The 21,703-nt window shown below is 45.4% G+C and overlaps 1 protein-coding gene across 3 annotated transcripts; it reads left to right on the top strand.

Annotated features, from left to right (window-relative positions):
• Positions 1-1,786: 1,786 nt before the first annotated feature.
• Positions 1,787-18,520, top strand: LOC115529602 (solute carrier family 35 member F5). Of its 3 annotated transcripts, none has more exons than XM_030338432.1 (15): positions 1,788-1,955; positions 3,147-3,288; positions 3,747-3,896; positions 4,403-4,465; positions 4,547-4,634; positions 5,173-5,366; positions 5,813-5,894; positions 6,281-6,368; positions 7,724-7,788; positions 8,188-8,292; positions 8,849-9,008; positions 9,322-9,412; positions 9,824-9,978; positions 12,836-12,962; positions 16,407-18,520. In XM_030338432.1, exons 1-14 carry the CDS (start codon positions 1,948-1,950, stop codon positions 12,921-12,923), a joined length of 1,479 nt encoding a protein of 492 aa, XP_030194292.1. In that variant the 5' UTR covers positions 1,788-1,947; the 3' UTR covers positions 12,924-12,962; positions 16,407-18,520. The 3 variants fall into 3 exon arrangements, 2 of the variants coding, with proteins under 2 accessions (XP_030194292.1, XP_030194291.1); XM_030338431.1 differs by having other exon boundaries at positions 1,789-1,955; positions 3,144-3,288; XR_003973591.1 differs by lacking the exons at positions 12,836-12,962; positions 16,407-18,520 and having other exon boundaries at positions 1,787-1,955; positions 3,144-3,288; positions 8,820-9,008.
• Positions 18,521-21,703: the final 3,183 nt, after the last annotated feature.

Genomic DNA, 21,703 nt, shown 5'->3' with positions numbered 1-21,703 from the left:
AGGCTGTCTCCTGTCTCTTACAGGCTGTTTCCTTATAGGCTGTGTCCTACAGGCTGTCTCTTACAGGCTGTTTCCTTACAGGGCGTCTCCTTACAGTCTCTGCAGCATTGGCAGTCAAATACTCGTCTGACCCCATTTGTTTAGTTGAAAGGCTTTTTGGCAAAAGATAAGGAAAGACCAAAACGAGTTAGACTCATGCTTAGGATGAGGTTGCCAGACCAGCGCTCCCCTTCCCATCATGGTTGGCGTGGACCACTTAACGGCCACGTGCAATTACTGGACTGGTATCACATTTTGTTGACACGCCCACCCTGAACTAAACGCGTCTCTAGATGTACAGCCTCATGGACTAAAGGCTTCAGGCTCTAGATGTACCGCCTCATGGACTAAAGGCTTCAGGCTTGTTACGTATTTTAGGAACACAAGCTGTATTTCCCTCACTTAACCAATAGGGGGTAGGACCTAATATATAAGCCGTAAATACTACACATAGCCACAAGGGAAAGCAGGACATTACTGAAGGCTGCAATAGATACTTTAGCCACAGAGGGCAGCATCGCAGACCAGGCGAGGAAAACCGAGGATTACGTCACACCGGTTCCTCTCCAAGTCTTCCGGTCCTCGCTGAGTACATAAAGAAGTCCACCTGGCCATGAAAACCTTAGAACTCTCCCGGCAGCGATTACCATACGTGGGTTTGTGGTTAGGATCAGCTAGGAGAACACTCTCGCACGTGCTAAGGCACATCTCCAATCTCTCTTTACTTCAGAGCATCAGTTTACCATACCGAAAATACTTTATACAAATAAAGTCTCTTTAAAGCTATTCCTTTGGATTCGACCCCTCTTTCCAAGAAGAACATTGCAGGCTCTAGATGTACCGCCTCATGGACTAAAGGCTTCAGGCTCTAGATGTACCACCTCATGGACTAAAGGCTTCAGGCTCTAGATGTACAGCCTCATGGACTAAAGGCTTCAGGCTCTAGATGTACCGCCTCATGGACTAAAGGCTTCAGGCTCTAGATGTACAGCCTCATGGACTAAAGGCTTCAGGCTCTAGATGGAACAGCTTCATGGACTAAAGGCTTCAGTCTGTAGATGTACAGCCTCATGGATTGAAAGCTACAGTCTGTAGATGGTACAGTCTCTAGATGTAAAACCTCATGAACTAAAGGCTTCAGTCTCTAGATGTATAGCCTCATAGACTAAAGGCATTTGTCATTAACAAATCCAACAATAACATAACATTACTGCCCTCATCTGCCCCTGCATGTCTTGGCTTTAGGGTATTGGTGACTAACTTCTAGTGTTAAAGCAATCTTTGGTGATACCGCCTTCTAGTGGAAAAGTGTGTGCATTGGTTGGTTTGGTATTTCACTAATTTTTAAATAAATGTTTTTTATCACATTACTTCAACCGACCAGACATGGACAATTTTCTATTTGTTTATTTACTAAATTGAATTGATTGATGTGCATATGCATACATGCACGTATATTGCTTTTAATATAGGCCTATATATATATTTTAATTAACTTAAGTTTCTATTACATTTTTAAGATACAGTCCTCATGTCCCAAAGTCCTAACACCCACATTTCCCGTCCAACTTGAGTGTTCAGGTTCGATACTTAATACTTTTTATCGTATTTAAAGGAAAGCTGAGTTTGCATGAATTAACTGTATTCATATCTTGAAAGAGTGTCCCTCTCTTGTTCGAAGATAACTACATATCCCAGAATGCCGTTCTTCAGCTAAGTGTAGTCACCTGATAACTACATATCCCGGAATGCCTTGTTTCAGTTAAGTGATGTCACCTGATTGATGTGCTAATGTTTACTATCAGTCGAGGGGCGACAATTCCGTCTTAATAATTGCGGCTAGATTAATCAATGGGTAAATAAATCCAGAAGATAGAAAACAAAGCATACGATAGGATCTATCTACAGATGCTCAGGTAAATGTCTACTTGATCACGGATCGATGTTGGCCATTAGCATGTAGCTATCGTCCAGTAGAAACACTCGCAGCGTTATGCTGTTTAAACATTGTTTTGAGCTGGTTGGCTACATGCATTTAGTTTAGTGCGTTTCCTTGTCCAAATTTTATTATCACAACGTACTTTCAGCATCACAGTTGAATCAGACAGGCAGTGACATAACTATACAGTGTGTGTGTCTGTGTTAGCCTCTGCTTGAATTAAACATGACAACAGGTCACTTTATTGGTGCTGTTTTACCATCACTATGTCATTACAGGTGACTCTTTACCATATATGCATACATTTTCAGTTACAAAAATGACCAGAAGTAATTTTCACATGGTAGACATATCTTTTAACATTATCATGTAGAACCACTTTCATGTGTGCGTTTTTGCAACACACAATCATTGCAGAAACCAGCAGACTACTGTAGGCTTCTGGTTTACATGTCAGCATGCAGCCAGATGAGGGGAGGGATTGATGACCGAATATGTTCTCTTGTATCCTTCTGTGGTCCTCTGTGAGGCCTGACAGATATCCCCAAAAAGTATCCTCTCTAACTGGTTGACAGGTACTGTCATAATAATATCATGATCGTAATAATAAGGATCATGCTCCTCTATCAGACTTGGGTATTGTACTACTTAAACATACTTTTCCATGTTGCTGAATTAAACATGACTTTGAGAACATAAACCTTCCTTCAAACTGGTACCAGGCCATGGTGGGGTTGGATAGATGCATGCTTTATACATAAGCAGACAATGGTAAAAAAGCATACCTTGATATTAATTTGATTAGTTTTCTTTGACATTGCACTATAACTATACGTGTGATGCTGTTATAAATGGTCTAGATTAGAATATAAATGTTCACTTTCTATTAATAAAACAGTTTATTGAACTTTATATTTGTCCTATTGTTGCTTTGTTTACTCAATACTCACTAACATTAGTAGCCCAAAAAATAGCCCAAAGCACAGACAATCAGACATGAAGCTATTATGTGCCTGAGAGTTGCCAGCCTGTTAATATGAGCATGCATTTCGTGTGTGTGTGTGTGTGTGTGTGTGTGTGTGTGTGTGTGTGTGTGTGTGTGTGTGTGTGTGTGTGTGTGTGTGTGTGTGTGTGTGTGTGTGTGTGTGTGTGTGTGTGTGTGTAGCAGGGTCCAGATGGTGTGGGTGTTCATCATGAACCGGATGGGCTCTCAGAGCGCCTCGGCAGCCCAGCGAAGACGCATGGCCCTTGGAGTGGCCATCCTCCTGTTGGTGGATGTCATTTGGGTGGCCTCCTCCGAGCTGACCTCAGTAAGGCCCAACACACCCCCAAACACACCCCCCCAAACACACACTCCCAAACACACACTCCCATTACCAAAAGTTGCAGATCCCCCTGGTGCAAATCACATGTTAATTGTCAATTTAGGAATCCAAGGCACTTATTGCAAGCCTCAGCAAAATAATCAGATACAAAATCATTGATTGTATGATCATGGGAGTCTTTATCACACTCGTGCGCTTAAAAATAGTAATTAGCATTGTGTAGCGTCTAATCCTAGCTATCTTGGTTGTGTACGGGGAAAGGGTTAACCTAGCAATTGTTAGTGCTTGGCACTTGTTTATATGACCATCTTTACTGTACCGACAGCGATATATATTTTTGTTTCTTTTTCTACCAATCTACCAAGCTTCTTCAGAGCAACAGTGGGTATGACTTAAAGGTTGATGGCTACCTGGTGACAGCTGTTCTCTTCTCCTGCTCTCAGTATATCTTCAGGCGGCAGGAGTACAACAAGCCCTTCTTCAGCACGTTCACCAAGACGTCCATGTTCGTGCTCTACCTGCTGGGCTTCCTGCTGTGGCGGCCGTGGAGGCAGCAGTGCACCAGCTCACTGCAGCGACCTCACACTGCGTTTGTGAGTAGTCATGGCACAACACTCGCCACAGGGGGGCGCTGCTGCACTGCGCCGAGTAAAAGGAAAAGCCACACAGGGCAAATGAAAGGTTTTAATGTTCTTCATTTGGTATTTATCATACTTGATATTCAAAGAAGGATGCGATACGTGGCAGCATTGGGAAGGGATACATCCAATGAGATTGGGAGGTGAGGTGGATCATTTTAATAGATGCAGTAGGAACCAAAAGGCCCGGAGTGGGGTTGTTGAGTGGTGCTCAATGTTAACAACATAAAGACAATGAAATTAGAGGTGAAGATGACGCTGTAGTGGTCCAGAAATAAACGTCGGATTTGCTCCTTGGAAGGAAGGTTAATTTGTCTGTCAGTGCTTTGAAGTGTCATGTTGGGACAATACAGGATTATTAGTGTATTATTATTATTATTATTATTATTATTATAAGTGTCCTCAGTTCACCTTCCTCCCACACAAGAAGCTGACATTGCTCAATGTTTGTGTGTCCACAGTTTGCCGATGCCGAGGCATACTTTGCAGCGTGCACCGCTGAAAGCACCATGACCCACTCCCTGGTGAGACAGTCAGACATGGACCCCCCCCCCCCCCGCTGCCTCACCCTAGACCTCTTCCTCTCACGCTTCTCTTTTGTTTAGAGCGAGCCGCTCTACGTTCCAGTGAGGTTCCAGGAGAGGCCCCTGGAGCCGTCCTCCTCAGCCTCCTGCAACGGTCTGGACCAGTCTGGTGAGTACCTGATGTAGTCATACGTAGGGTCGGCCCAGGAGGCAGAGTGGGTTGGCTGGTAGCAGGAGGTTGCTAGTTCGATCCCCGGCTCCTCCTAGATCAGTGTCGAGGTGTCCCTGAGCAAGACCCCTCACCTTGACTGCTCCTGACGAGCTGGCTGTCGCCCTGCGTGGTTGACTCCGTCGTCGTTGTGAATGTGTAAGAACCGTCGCTTTGGATAAAAGTGGCTGCAAAATGCCCTAAATGTAATGCAAATGTATACAATGAAGCAATATCTATCTCCCTAACCCAGTTTCTACATTTTGGAGAATACATTGTACATTGATGAGCTCCATAAATGTTTGTCTACTGTAATATTTGTGTAACAAGCATAACATTTGTAGAACACAGCAGATTTGGGTAAAACGGTGCTATGCACTGTGCGTCAGCGATCTCTTCTTGGCCATTAATATCCATGAGTCCTATTCAACTGTGTGTGAAAACAAGGTCTCTCCCCTGATGAACGACGGGCACTGAAGGCCTTAATCCTTCCTTCCAGCGGCTACTAGGAAGCAGCGGGTGCGTTTCAGTAATGTCATGGAGGTCCGTCAGCTGCCCTCCACCCAAGCCCTGGAGGCCAAGCTGTCCCGTATGTCCTACCCCGCCGCCAAGGATCACGAGAACATGCTCCGCTCGGTGGGCAAGCTGACGGTCCCCGACGTGGCCAAGATCAGCTTCTTCTTCTGCTTCGTGGTAGGGGCCGGGGGGGTGGGCATGGGCGCTCTGATAGGCCTTGACTGGAGTCTGCTTTGGGGGGCTAGGATAAACAGTTTCATATTCTATCGTCACATTCTTTTTCTGAGAGGACTTTTCTTGGATCTGGGAAGTGGTTCAAAAAACTTTTGTTGATTATAAACAATTCAGAAAATTCACGTGGATCTAAAAGAGAATCTGGAGGCATTGCAGCACAGACACTATAGGACAGAAAATAGGATTCCACAGGATTGTTCTTTACGGGAGCTCTAAATGGTCATCACGGTATACTTTGAGGGATTTTTCGTTTAATTTGTCTGGGAGACGTGAGTGAAATAGTAACACTGATTGGTTTTCAGCATTGGCATAGCCCTCAGAAATGTGTGTTTGGTGAGCGGTGTGCAGCAGCAGACGCTGTGCTCATTCCTGTCTGTGTTCTGCATCAGTGGTTCCTGGCTAACCTGTCGTACCAGGAGGCGCTGTCAGACACCCAGGTGGCCATCGTCAACATCCTGTCCTCCACCTCAGGTCAGTCTGCCCGGGGACCTTCGAACCCCTCGACCGCAAAGGAGGAAGAACTAGCTGAGCATATATTTAACGCAATGGCAAAACTGCAGTTTCCTTCATGTGTTTCATGTAATGCTTGTGAAGATATGGATATGGTAGACACAAGGGAAGTATAACGGGATACATTTTTTGGGATTAAAAAGGATCACACAGAACCGGAACTGTCGACTAAAAAGTATGAAATGTGCCAACTTTGTCGGCATATTGGCAAAACTCATTTACCCTTCCTCAGGTACGGTGTGTATGGGGACAACCTCAGCGTAATTCAGAGTTACCCTCTACCTCTGAGCTGTAAATGAAGAGCTGGTATCTGCACTCCTGTCCTAAATACTGCTGCTCTCCTCCAGGTCTGTTTACGCTGATCCTGGCCGCAATTTTCCCCAGTAACAGCAGCGACCGCTTCACCCTGTCCAAACTGTTAGCCGTGGCCCTGAGGTACCAGCCTTTACATACTCTATAATGACATGAGGATTCAGGTTCTACTCTATAATGACATGAGGATTCAGGTTCTACTCTATAATGACATGAGGATTCAGGTTCTACTCTATAATGACATGAGGATTCAGGTTCTACTCTTTAATGACATGAGGATTCAGGTTCTACTCTATAATGACACGAGGATTCAGGATCTACTCTATAATGACATGAGGATTCAGGTTCTACTCTATAATGACATGAGGATTCAGGTTCTGCTCTATAATGACATGAGGATTCAGGTTCTACTCTATAATGACATGAGGATTCAGGTTCTACTCTATAATGACATGAGGATTCAGGTTCTGCTCTATAATGACATGAGGATTCAGGTTCTACTCTATAATGACATGAGGATTCAGGTTCTACTCTATAATGACATGAGGATTCAGGTTCTACTCTATAATGACATGAGGATTCAGGTTCTACTCTTTAATGACATGAGGATTCAGGTTCTACTCTATAATGACATGAGGATTCAGGATCTACTCTATAATGACATGAGGATTCAGGTTCTACTCTATAATGACATGAGGATTCAGGTTCTACTCTATAATGACACAAGGATTCAGGTTCTACTCTATAATGACACGAGGATTCAGGTTCTGCTCTATAATGACACGAGGATTCAGGTTCTGCTCTATAATGACACGAGGATTCAGGTTCTACTCTATAATGACATGAGGATTCAGGTTCTACTCTATAATGACATGAGGATTCAGGTTCTACTCTATAATGACATGAGGATTCAGGTTCTACTCTATAATGACATGAGGATTCAGGTTCTACTCTATAATGACATGAGGATTCAGGTTCTACTCTTTAATGACATGAGGATTCAGGTTCTACTCTATAATGACATGAGGATTCAGGATCTACTCTATAATGACATGAGGATTCAGGTTCTACTCTATAATGACATGAGGATTCAGGTTCTACTCTATAATGACACGAGGATTCAGGTTCTACTCTATAATGACACGAGGATTCAGGCTCTAATCTATAATGACATGAGGATTCAGGTTCTACTCTATAATGACATGAGGATTCAGGTTCTACTCTATAATGACATGAGGATTCAGGTTCTGTGAATGGGGGTAAAAATAGCATTATTTATATATTTTCTAGATTCCGTTATGTCCTATGAACCTAGAAAATTAAGTGTACAGAAAATGTGGCTTAAATTGTCAATCAAAGATTGAATCTTTTTAGGGTTAGGGTTAGGGTTAGGGTTAAAAAAAGTCAAGTCATTTGTATGTCTCTTTAAATTGGTTGAGTCTTCTGTAATGGTGTGGTGAACATCCCTCTCTGTCTAGCATGGGGGGAGTGGCCCTGGTCAGCCTCTCCAGCATGGACATCCCCGACGGGAACGGCATCATAGGTAACCATGGAGACTGCACCCCATCGCACAGGTCCAGAATCGTAAAAATAAACATGTTCTCTACGCCTGCACCAGGGCCTCCAGGGAAACAATCACTAGAAGAGCCCTGTTAGCCTCTCATCTTCACATCTGGTGTTGTGTTCTTTCATCCATTGGCTTTGGTCCAGCCAGGGGGGGGGGGGGGGGGGGGGTGGGGGGGGGGGGTGGTGTGTGTGTGTGTGTGTGTGTGTGTGTGTGTGTGTGTGTGTGTGTGTGTGTGTGTGTGTCGATTTGCCCGAGTGAACTTGCAATCGATAATTGCAAGTTTAATTCTTAACGCATCTGTTACTATTCAATGTGTGTTTATGCTGGGTGTGCACACCATTTGTGTTAACAGCAGCATGTGTGCGCTCTCTGCAGGGTCTCTGTGGTCGCTGGCCGGGGCCGCCCTCTACGCGGTGTACATCGTGATGATTAAGAGGAGGGTGGACCGAGAGGACAAGCTGGACATCCCCATGTTCTTCGGTAGGTCGGTTCATCCAGCCGGAGATCCCTGCTGCTAAGCAGGCTGCTGTCATGTAACAGGGCAGAACCCTGCTCTGTCATAAGGCCAGGATGGATATGCTAACATTACAACGTCTCCACATTAAAAGCCCCCCCTGTATTGGTTGAGTTGGTCTCGTCTAGGGTTTGTAGGTCTGTTAGCCCAAGTTCCTCCATGCTACACAATAAAAGCCCCAATATATTATCTCTAATACGGTTTGTAGGACTGTTGGCCCAGCTTCCTCAAAGCTACACATTAAAGGCCCCCCTGTATTGTCTCTCCTAGGGGTTGTGTGTCTGTTGGCCCAACATCCTCTTTGCTACATATTAAAAGCCCCCATCTATTGTTTCTGATAGGGTCTGTAGGTCTGTATGTCCCACATTACCAGCACCTGTTTCAATGCATTTGATTAGTCTTTTGGCACTGTGACCGCCATAGGTTGCGTGTCAGCAGTTTGTGTTACGTTGTGTTGTTGGTTTTGTGTTGTGCTGTCGTGCTCCCTGGCCAGTTGTAACCCCAATGAGCCATCGCTCCCAGGGTTCGTGGGTCTGTTCAACCTGCTGCTGCTGTGGCCTGGCTTCCTGGTGCTGCACTACACGGGCTTTGAGTCCTTCGAGCTGCCCAGCCAGCTGGTGTGGACCTACATCCTGATCAACGGCCTCATCGGGACCGTCCTGTCCGAGTTCCTCTGGCTGTGGTACGAGCAGGGGTCACATGGTCACATGCAGACTCAGATCGGGGTTGTTTTGCTATGCCTGTTTTCTGCGATGGTATTAGCCTCAAAATGAACATTTCTTGTGAGGAATATTCATACAATATTTACTGCTTAACTTCCAACACATTTCAATATTTAGGATCACATTTTTATTCTCAAACATAAGATTTAAGGATTGCCCAGCAGATTTTAAGGTATATATTAATATTGGGCGATAGTGACGGTACCTATTCTATTCATGATATACTCTGGATTCCCTTATTGGGGGTTGACGCTGTGCTGTTGGTCCAATCAGGGGCTGTTTCCTTACCTCATCACTAGTGGGGACCCTGGCTCTGAGCCTCACCATCCCGCTGTCCATCCTGGCCGACATCTGCATGCAGAAGGTGATCTTCTACTACACCGCTGTACATCTCAATGCTGACTCTACAGATAACACCCGGGTTGACTTAGATTTTGTTCATCGGGTCCTGGGTCATTGAAGACACTCAAGCCAGGCAGGATTATCTGTGACTGTGAATCCAAGGGGTTCTGGGGCTCTAAGCTAAATACAGCAGGGTCTCTAGATGCATTACCGTCTCTCATGGGGAAACATCTCACCAGAAAAAAGTAAAGACATCGTTCAGAAAGGTTCTTGGAGAGAGGAAAACCTCTCCATGTTTCAGGGGTCGACTCCCAGCCAGAAGGTTTAGGGTTCAAACCCTAACCCAGTCTCTCCAATGTCCCCACTGAGTAACGTTGGATACAAGGCTCTTCTAAACGCCCCCCTCCTCCCGTTCCTCCCCCTCCCCCAACAGGTAAGGTTCTCCTGGCTGTTCTTCATGGGGGCCGTCCCCGTGTTCCTCTCCTTCTTCATCGCCACCCTGCTGTGCCACTACAACAACTGGGACCCCGTCATGGTGGGTCTGAGGAGGCTGTTCGCCTTCATCTGCCGCAAGCCCCGGATCCACAGGTATGGAAACCGCTAGACCTCACAACCGCCAGACCTCCCAACCGCTACCGACACAACCGCTACCGACACAACCGCTAGACTCCCAACCGCTACCAACACAACTGCTAGTCCTCACAACCGCTAGACCTCACAACCGCTAGACCTCACAACCACTACACATCACAACCGCTAGACCTCCCAACCGCCATACCTCACAACCACTAGACCTCACAACCACTAGACCTCTTACCGCTACCGACACAACCGCTAGACCTCACAACCGCTAGACCTCACAACCGCTAGACCTCACAACCGCTACAAATCACAACCGCTACACATCACAACCGCTACACATCACAACCGCTACACATCACAACCGCTACACATCACAACCGCTACACATCACAACCGCTACACATCACAACCGCTACACATCACAACCGCTACACATCACAACCGCTACACATCACAACCGCTACACATCACAACCGCTACACATCACAACCGCTACACATCACAACCGATAGACCCCACAACCGCTACACATCACAACCGCTACACATCACAACCGCTACACATCACAACCGCTACACATCACAACCGCTACACATCACAACCGCTACACATCACAACCGCTACACATCACAACCGCTACACATCACAACCACTACACATCACAACCGCTACACATCACAACCGCTAGACCCCACAACCGCTACACATCACAACCGCTCCACATCACAACCACTACACATCACAACCACTACACATCACAACCGCTAGACCTCCCAACCGCTAGACCACACAACCGATACCGACACAATCGATACCGACACAACCACTACACATCACAACCACTACACATCACGTCAGCTACACATCACAACCGCTAGACGACATTGTAACTGTTAAAGCTGCGGCATGTAGAATCTAGTAACATCTAGTGTAACGGACTGGACAGAAATGGGATATAATATTCATTAGGTTGTTTTAATTAGTGTATAATCCCATTAAATAAGAATAGGTGTGTTTTCGTATTCTTAGAAAGAGCCCTTTTTGTCTACGTAGGTAGGTCCTCTTTCACGGAGGCCGCCATGTTGCACCGCCATGTTTGTACAGTAGAAAACACAAACGACTCTAGAGAAAATAAGTTTTTTATTCAATATTTTCAAGTGAACTGTAGGCGAAGCCCCTGGTTCAGCTTGAATTCGAGCACTATGAGATATAAAGATATTATTTTAAGTGTTTTTGGAACGTAGCCCCGTTGTCTATTGGCTTCATAAGGAGCAATGTGAATTGGGCTTATTAGTTATTATTAGTCAGAGAAGCTCAACCCCCTCTGATTCTGCCATAAACATCAACCACGGCCAAAATGAGCTCTGTACATCCACACACCCCTCGCACACACCTCTCACACCACGCCACCGGTTGAACTAATCACTATCCTACTTGTTAGATGTAACCCACAGTTTTACATTTACAGACTAAATAACTCAATTAAATTTGTAAATCCATCAAGTAATCTGTCAAAGACGATAATTTAAGAAGCACCGTCCGGCCACTCACAGGCCAGTACAGGCCGCTGTAACTCCTCCTCCTGTTGTTGGCAGGGGAGATGTTAGGAGATGTTTTGACCACTAGAGGTCATTTCTACTCCCCACACCTTTTCGTCACCTTGACTGTTGGACATCGCGCCGTCCAACATCGTAATGGTGGATATCGGAATATTGCGATCATGTTAACCGCCGGATATGGTAACGATCCGATATCTTAACCACCACCATCAGAGCGGTAGCGCCAGCGCCATATCAGTGATGCTACGTCTTCTGAAAGATCCCATATCATGCTTTTTTTGGGTTAATAATTACATTTGGGGTACTACTAGAATAGGGTTATATGTGTGTGTGTGTTAGAAATACCCCTTATTATTCTCACACTGTTCATTTACGCAAAACCAATTTCAGTGTCTTTCAAAAACTGATTTTTATCATGTTGCTTTGGCCCCCCTCCCACTCCCCCTCCCCTCACTGGTCCAGTCTGCTGTGATTGGTCAGCATGCCCACTCTGTTGCGATTAGACCTCTGAAGAATAAGTCTTGCCTCCGAGGCTCCGGTTCCCTTTGTCGAATGTCTATGGGAAATAACACCATGATCGTACATAACAAACTCTGTAGACGGCGGGAAGTAAAAGCTGCGTCACGTTTTGAACGACACACCTTTTCCATCTAGTTCCGACTGGGTTTTTGGATTGTCGGTGCCGTTAAAGTAGTAAACAATTATTAATGGCACCGACATCAAAAAACCAAGTGGAAGAAGTTAAACATTGCGGGTGGCCAATGGCTAACAGCGTCTGAAGGTTTGTGTACCTCTGCTTTCTACTGTCTGGTACTGCGGGCAGTGGCATTGACACCGCGCAGGCCACAGCGCATATAGAAGACATGCAAATGATGCATTACCTTTCACATTAGGGCGGCATGATTAGTTAATTATCGACTGTATGTGGTAGAGGAACGGCCGTTTGTTTTTAAATGGTTTGCATAGCTAGCATTGAATACACATTGAATAGTAAAAGATTGGTTAAGAATTGAGGGTTCACTTCATGATTTACTCTTGCAATGGATCGACACACGCACGCACACACACACACACACACACACACACCAATGTCCTCAATTGACATTGTACCAAGGACAATAGGTTTCATTTAAGGCTTATGGCCTTCATTATTTGGTCCTGTTATCAGACGTCTTGCTTGACTGCCCGGCCTCTGAGAGGAAGCTCTGCACACACTCTGTGGACGTATGCTACCTTCCCAGAAACGGATGATTACTGTAACGATTGTTGTCAAGACGGCGTGCGTGACGATAACCCTTTCTCAGGTTACCTGGAGACAGTGAGCAGTGTGAGAGCCTCATTCCACTGCACACTGTCGGCCACGACCACGAGGACAGCGACGGCTTCTCCTGACCAATCAGAACGTCGACAAGTGGCCTGAACTCACAATCGGTAGGTATTAATTTTGTACTGCTGAGTGTGTGGAAGAGAGGGTCGAAAAGGGAGATCAAAACAGTTTTCAGTACAACCAGGCTTTTGTTGGCCAGATCCTCCCTTACGGCCTTAACGTACGCCCATTCAGATCAAAGTTCTGCGACCAGTCTGCTTAAAGACTGGTGACCGCTTGCACAAGAATCACAAGATACCGTCGAACCCTGGGTGCTGGAAGGAGCAGCGATGGGAAGCAGTCTGTGACGGCCACACAGACTGGGGGGCTTTCGCTGTCCTGAAGCCTCATCAAAAAACAGAATAACAAACCTCGGGCTGCAGTTCACCTGGAGAGAGACTAATGAATGAGAACGCTGCTGAGGAACTAGATATCACCACGGTGATGTTGCCACTACGTTGAGCTAATGCCCCCTTTTAAACCAAGTACCGTTACTTACTGTGGTATGCCCCAAACGAGTTACTGTAGTACCCCATGTTGTCAGGGTTGGGGTCCATTTTCTGCCATTTCTGCCATTGGTCTTTCCCGAGACCAAAGACCATATTTGGAAGGAATTGTCAGCTTTTAGGTTGCATGCTTTGATAATTAGATATTTTAAAGCAGTGTGAGCAGTCTGCTCACTGCTCCCCCCCATCCAGCCTGTTCAACAGCCACTCCAGGTGAAGCTCATTGTCAACACACTTCTCTGCTTCTCTTGTCCTGTTCATGAATGTGTGGCCTTCATTTCTCCATCAGTTATTTCATTTGTAATATTACTTACAAGAAAGTTGCGCTTTCCTTTTAGATCGGCGCTCTAATGACTAAATGAGCTTTGGGGCAGCATTGCGTTGCCGGGAGCCTGTTCTCAATGTGGTACAGCATAGTGCTAATACTACTACTGAACTGTTCTTAATGTGGTACAGCATAGTGCTAATACTACTACTGAACTGTTCTCAGTGTGGTACAGCATAGTGCTAATACTACTACTGAACTGTTCTCAGTGTGGTACAGCTGCAGCATAATGCTAATACTACTACTGAACTGTTCTCAATGTGGTACAGCATAGTGCTAGTACTACTACTGAACTGTTCTCAGTGTGGTACAGCATAGTGCTAGTACTACTACTGAACTATTCTCAATTTGGTACAGCATAGTGCCAGTACTACTACTGAACTGTTCTCAGTGTGGTACAGCATAGTGCTAATACTACTACTGAACTGTTCTCAGTGTGGTACAGCATAGTGCTAATACTACTACTGAACTGTTCTCAGTGTGGTACAGCTGCAGCATAATGCTAATACTACTACTGAACTGTTCTCAGTGTGGTACATCATAGTGCTAATACTACTACTGAACTGTTCTCCGTTTGGTACAGCATAGAGCTAGTACTACTACTGAACTGTTCTCAGTGTGGTACATCATAGTGCTAATACTACTACTGAACTGTTCTCAGTGTGGTACAACATAGTGCTAGTACTACTACTGAACTGTTCTCAGTGTGGTACAGCATAGTGCTAGTACTACTACTGACCTGTTCTCAATTTGGTACAGCATAGTGCCAGTACTACTACTGAACTGAAGAGTAGCATTCTGTGGGAAACGGTCCCGCACTTAGCTTCGTATAGCGCGCTTCATTGTTCCTCAGACCGCCAGCTACGGAGGCTGTGTACATGCAGATTAACCGATTGACCGTCATGTGTAACCGGGTAAAAGTATTCTGGGCGGTTAGCCGGTTAACGGTTAACCGTTGACATCGCTACACGTGTTTGATGCGGTCCGGGCGTGATAAGGAGGTGCATCGTACCTGGTTGTTACCATCCCTGGTAAGCCTGGCTTGACGGACCCGACGGACCTGTCCTCACTCACTCAAACACTCCCGCCGCCCTATCCACACCCCCCGTTCCCTCCCTCCCGGCCTGTGGTTCCTCAACTCGACCCTCCCCACTCGCTCCTGCTCTCCCACCGATCAGCCAATGAGCCGGCTGTTCTCCTTTGTACTCCAGCGAGAGTTGTTAAGGCAGAACCATCCCCTGGTCCGAAACGGAGTCCGCTACATCCTCAGACGGTCGCTACGACCCACCTGATGTTGTCGTCCGCAGACACGCCCACATTGTTTTGTTCCGAGGAGCGGCGGTGATCCGGTGTCCCCGGGAGCATCAGATAGCCCATAGCCCACGGCCTTTAAGCCTGCTCTACGCTAATCTAACCGATTGCTATTGCCGCTGATACCATCAGCTGGCTGTAATGAGGCTTAGCAGTCATCATTGCTTTAGTTTGTAATGTTGAGTGCGCAGGCTCCGGCAGGCTTCACAGCCAATCATCACTTGGCTGCCGTTTCCAAACTGTTGATTGGATGAATCAAAGTGAATTAAAGGTTACTTTGTCCCACTATGTCCATGTGGGGACCAGAGTCAGTGCTGGAGGTCTCTGCTGAGCTGGTCTGCTAGCTTCACCGGCTCCTACTCCCTCTCTAATCAATGGATGATAAGTAAACAATGATTTTTTTTGTTCGTTAGGGTCAAATATAATATCACTTATTCAAAAATGAGTCTAAAAACAGGGATTAGGGCCACGTCACCGCGGTAACCATCACAGCCCTAGCAACCCCTTCAACAGGAGCACCATCAGTCACGAGGAGCAGGGCGTGTGATTACAATGAGGTTGAGGTTGAGGGGGCCTCTATTGGGGAGGGGGCGAGGACTGTCGGGGGTGCACACTAAAGCTGAAATGTGTCACAACCTTACAAAGATGACATTTCTTTTAGAGAAATACCATAAGTATGCTAGTCTTATGAGGTGGACCATTACAGTTAGAACAAAATCTTGATCTTACAAAGGGTGCCTTTCTTTAGATACAATATACCAATCAGTCCTAATAATAGTGGCAGGATAATAGGAAATCAGAATAATCGTGACCCCGAGATCCTTCAGACATTGTCCGTCAAACCCCAGTCTTGAGACATTGTGTTGAGAAGGAGCCTCCCACCTCAAACCCCTCTGTTTGGGGGTGGATCTCAACCCGATGTCTCTAGAATGGGGGTTGAAATACAGTCTCTGGCCTAAACACACACATCTGTCCTGTGTCTCCGGGCCCGGGTCTCTGAGACACAGGACAGGACCGCACCACATAAAGGCTTCACACGCGATCCGTGGAGGAGATCCTGGGGCTGGGGGTGAATTCACCTTGTGTGTCACTGTGTGTGTGTTTGTTTAATCGGTCTAATCCCACTTCCTGACGCGCGGCGGAGCAGGAAGGGAGGAAGGGAGGAAGGGAGGCTGTTCCCCTCGGGGAGGGAGAGTTATGAGTTTATCTGCTTCCAATGGAGTTTATAAGGATTGTGGGGAAATCGTTTGCACTTGTGTTTACGTTGGGGCTCGTTTGTTTTGGTGTTCTTTAATCCTTTCTCCTTATCCTGCTTTGTGTGTGGCTGGGTTTGTGTGACTGGTTTTGTATGGCTGGTTTTCTCTCAGGTGGGTGAACTAGGAGCTTGATACGAGGACAATCTGGGAGTTCTGGAACAGAGAGACATTGAAGAACCGTAGTGCCTTTATTTATTCTCTACAGTGTTGGGATGCCTCCATTATTTTTTGTACGACGGACTCGTACTCTGGTTGCTCGTGGCTTCCTCATCAAACCCCCGGTCCTGGACTCCATTACCAGTCATGTGACCACATGTCTCAGGACAGGTTCCCAGGGAGGATGACACTACAGGTGGGCGGGGCTTCCACCTTCCCTCTAGGACCCCAGCTATTGGTCCGGTCTCTCATCCTGGGGTCAGAGTGCTCCGATTGGTGCAGAGGTCTGGCTTTTTTCAGTGGCTCATATGCCCATGGAACCTGTCAGTCTTTTTCTTTTATCTCATGTCAGTTGGACAAACACTTAAAAACTTGGTGGAAATGGAAGAAAATCTTTTCCCCAAACTTTATTATTGCCAAGGTAGTGGCAGATGAAGAACACTAATGTACGAACACGTCATTTGACGTCATTAGAGCCGTCTGCCTGTAAAGTAAGCAAGAGGCTTACTCAACAGCTAACAGCTATTGCTCAATCTATTAAATCACCAGAGAGAAACAGCAGGCTGTTCATGTGGCCTCAGTCACTTCCTCTATTGTAAAAACACATTTAATGTCACATTTTGACATTAAAGGCTTGCATTTTTACTCGTTCCAAATATGGTCTTTCCTTTCTTCTCTAGGTAACTTCAAAGTGCACTTTTTTAGATGCAGATAATTTTTTTACCTTTTGAGGTTTTCTACACTGATGTCTCGCTGGGTCCTGTTCGCTGTCTGTTTATGTTGAAGGAGATTTCTGTGATCGGTTCCCAGTTGACGAGGTTAAAAGTGTGTCAGTCTGAAGACAACATTCTAATATCTGTTTGGTTTTGTATTTTAAATCTGGGGTAAGGCTTGGTTTGTTCTGGAAAATACTTGGGTCTCACTGGTTGTATGGCCAGGTAAAATACACGACATGTTATACAAAATGCAGACCTTTGTGTTGGGAAAGACACTAGATCTGTAATACATAATACTCTAAATGTCCTCGTGTGTGCTGTTCTACACCAGTCTGAGCGAGCTGGGATGGAGAAAAGCTGTGATGGGCGGACTCATCATATGGTTTAACGTATGCAGCCTTCATAAAATGTTTATTTATCAGTTCAAAAGTAAGAGAAAAGACTTTTGAGAGAAGTACCAGTCTAGTTTCTGAATGTCTGATGACCACTAATGTTATGTGCTCTGTTGGTTTTCTATCACGGTTGATATTTCATGTATTTTGTGCAAAAATTGGGCACATTTCCTGATCAGAGAATAAAGAATTGATTTTCTTACGGTGGCCATATTTCCTAGGCTTCGTCTGAGATTTTTTTAAAAACGGTTGCTCTATCAACTTAATATGGTGGTTCTTCTTTTAAATATATGTTATTGATTATATGTATTTTATTCTTTTCATATAATTAATTATTTTGTACTTTCTTTGATTAGCCTTATCAAGTCATCTGGCAAACAATCCAACTAATTGATCATTGTTATGCCACTATCGCTGTTAAAACGTCTCCCATGTTTATGGGTTGTTTTCAGTACGCTCGTGGTGTCTTTATGAGCGGTGTCAGGCAGGAGGAAGTAATGTGGCCAGTGTAAACTCTGTAGTAAGAGCGCTCTGTACCACCAGTGGGAATTCAAAATAAGATATCCAACTGCCTTTCAATGTTAGTATTCAATCCGATTGTTTTGTTCTCAATCAATCAAAGGGGACGTCTGTGTTTCAGAAAATGAAGAAACAACTATGAAAAAAAAAGAAACGCTGGTTATTGACGTATGAAAATGTGAAACATGAAAATCTGAATGTTTTTATTAGTCTTTGGGTCCGATGTATGATTTTAACATGACTTTTACTTTCTCAGGTACTGTATGGTGGATGTTATTACCATGTTTTTATTCCCTAGTTATTATGTATGTAGCCGTTTCCAGAAGCTGAAGTTGAGGCGGTGGCGGTTATGAATCGACACTCTCCTGACCTTTCTTTGAAAACAAGCTGTTTTCATACTTCAATGACAATATTAAAAATAATGCTTTTTCATATCTTTCAACGGTTTAACTCTTCTCTTACATTTCTGAGACATAAGGTATCTTAAGGTAACATGGAGGTCCGCTATGGAAGGTACTCTCCAGTGAGACTTTATCAACCAAAAGAGGGAAAGTGAAATGAGGAACTGGTATTCTTAAAGGTCCCATGGCATGCTACTTTATGGAGGCTTTAATATAGATATTAGTGCCCCCCCCCCCCCCCCCCCGCCTTTAAGCCGTGGTGCAGAATTAAAGCTACTATGAGCCAGTCGCACGTTTCAGTGTCTGTAGCTTTATTGCAAATGAGGAGGAGTGAGGTGGGTCAAGGTGGAGGGTGGGGGTGTGGCCCTGAGCAGCTTGCTGCCACGGTACCATGCGCTCGTGTTTACAGTGGATGTATCGCAATGGCGAGGCGCACACAGCCTTTGGCCATGTTCTGTAAATATTCTAGAGCACTCTGGGTGCTCCGGCGGGAGTCCTGGAGCTCTATATCTAAATAATATATCATACATAAGTATCAATATCATATAATATGTCTTATCACGGCAAAAAGCTGTGTACGCTACCAGACGAAATTATGAATCTCAAAAGACTGCGTCGGAGAACGAGAGCCGTTCTCCGACGTCTCTGGTTCGTCCACGTTCACATCTATCTGAAGTAGACTGAACCACGAAATGGAGGAGAAAGGGATTGTTGGCCGCAATTGTTGAACACGATTTTCTCCCGACGGAGCCTCGCTCCCGAGGGACCACCGCCTCAGCAGCGGGCAACAGGCAGCGGGAAGCAGGCAGCGGGAAGCGGGGCTCAAGCGGCAGACAATCGCGGGCAACAATCCCTTTCTCCTCCATGTCTTGGTTCATGTACTTCAGGGAGTCAAAGCCAAAGTTCCTTTCCCCCAATTCCTTCTCAACCATGGCTGAGTAACACCCACTACGAGTCTCGTTGTAGAAATACCAGAGACGTCATAGAATCCGACGTGTTATGCGCCATAACACCAACAGCAGAACGGTTATCCAAATAGCAAGGAAGTGTACAACACTTGCGTTACAGTCTTGGAGCTCTATATCTAAATAATATCATATAATACACAGATATCTATATCATATAGTACATATTATCACGGCCAAAAGCTGTGTGCGCCTCCAGAAGATATTATGAATCACAAACGACTTTGTCGGGTTCTCCGACGTCTCTGGTTCTTCCACTTCCACATCAATCTGAAGTAAACTGAACCGCGCGCTGCCTGCTGCCGGCTGCCTGCTGCCGGGTGGTGGTTCTTCATGGCGGTGGTGCCTTGCGGCAGCGGGTGGCGGGCAGCATGCCGCAGTTCATGTACTTCTGGGAGTCAAAGCCAAAGTTCCTTTCCCCCAATTCCTTCTCAACCATGGCTGAGGTAACCCCAACTACAGTCTCGTTGTGGAAATACCAGAGACGTCAAAGAGACGGTTATCCAAATAACAAAGAAGTGTACATCACTTGCTTTACAGTGTGTGTAATCGCACACACACACACACACACACACACACACACACACACACACACACACACACACACACACACACACACACACACGTGGCGCTCACACGGTTGTAGCTCATTGTCTCATTGGCGGGCCAAATTCTCTGGCCGGGCAAGGCAGAGAAAGGGGAGGTAACCTGGCCCCTTATGACAACATATGGGACCACATTCCAAATCAGCGCGCCTGAGCTTCCGTTTTTTCAAAGGCGAGCAGGATACCTAGTGCTCGTTTTACACCAAACACAAGTTTTAGCCACTGGGGGACGATAGGCAGGCTAGGGGAACTCATATTAATGTTAGAAAACCTAAAAAAGTGAGGTTTTTATGCCATGGAACCTTTAAAACAGCTAAGGATGCGCTTGACTCGTTTTAAGTAATTGAATGAAATATTGAATATTTCATTATTATTGAATTATTCTCAGTGATTTCACTTAGTCATTGTGGAAATGGCTGTTAATATTCTCATTCATTTTTTGTGTTCATTTATATTTTACTTTGGAGGAATACTCAAAGGTACCGCTTCGTTTGGCATTTGGCCCTTTCATATATGTTTCTGTCTTTTTGTAGTTTTAATCACTTAAACAGACTATATGCCATTGTTTTAGAAGTTAAGGGTTGACTGCAGTAGGCGTTAGAATAGAGACACTTTCATTGTGGATCCGATCAAGCTCTGGATCTTCAACAGAATACGGTGAAAAAAACTCCGATAGCAGCAGACTGTAGAATGGCGGGGCTAAATCTGGGGTCACTTCATTGTGTATAAAGTCATAACTTTTACTTTGACAAATTAGTTATTTAATTAGAGGTCTTAAGAAAAGCCTCCTATCTGATCCTCGTAACTGTCCCCCGTATTGACACCTATTTATTGTAAAATCCCATTTCCCATCTCCTTTATTTGTGTAAGCATGGAGAACAGCCTTTAAGAAGCCGATAAACAAATCTGTGTGACAAGGCCGTGGTCACTGGTCACATATTGATCTTGGCTGATGCTTGTCGAGGGTGAAGCCTGCTAATACAGGCTCTGCCTCGTGACTAACAGAGACCCATTCAACAGTTTCCTTTTCAAAACTTTTTCATATTCCGAACTACACAAACACATCATCTCTGTGTCTGTGGTCCGTTCGGCTCGTGGTGCCAGATGATCCGTGTTTGCTCTGAGGTTGTTGAGATAACTTCCTACGCTTTTCTAAACCAAAAGATATATGCTTTGGGTCAACTACGCACAAAGCCAAGGAGAACGTCGAGCAGGGTTCAGCATCAGAAGGGTGGAGGGCCTTGGCAATCTCCATCTGCTGCCTAAGAGGAACGTGCCTTCTGTTGAGACCGAGCGGTGCATAAATCAACAGCTTTATCGGGCTGTTTGTAAGCGGGAGGAATTAGGCCAGTGTGCCTGACAGTGGGATCTGAAAGGGATTCAGTGGCGGTGCAGTTGAAGAGGCTCCAGTAATTATGTGACACAATCAGGGCTGATTTCCCTGTCTTCCCCCTCCCTGAGTGTGTGCACCTGGCCCGCGATGTGGGGTCATGCGGATTATAATGGTTTAATTGGCAGTGTGGGACCATTTTTAGTCGCCGCACTCGGTGTCTTTTATCTGAAAGATGAACGAATGCAAAAGTAAAATAAAAGTGCGAACAAAAATGGTAAATGGATAGTCTCTTCATCTTTGTTCCTTTTACATCGGTTACAT

The sequence above is a fragment of the Gadus morhua genome, chromosome 17, assembly GCF_902167405.1.
Source record: "Gadus morhua chromosome 17, gadMor3.0, whole genome shotgun sequence".
Classification (NCBI taxonomy): Eukaryota; Metazoa; Chordata; class Actinopteri; order Gadiformes; family Gadidae; genus Gadus; species Gadus morhua.
The sequence above is the reverse complement of the archived record's forward strand: the minus strand, read 5'-3'. Positions and strand labels throughout refer to the sequence as shown.

Excerpts from the sequence above, each read along its gene's own strand:
- LOC115529602 (XM_030338431.1), top strand. Across the intron at positions 4,635-5,172 it reads CAACGGTCTGGACCAGTCTG|CGGCTACTAGGAAGCAGCGG; the intron begins GTGAGTACCTGA and ends CCTTCCTTCCAG. Across the intron at positions 7,789-8,187 it reads CGACGGGAACGGCATCATAG|GGTCTCTGTGGTCGCTGGCC; the intron begins GTAACCATGGAG and ends CGCTCTCTGCAG.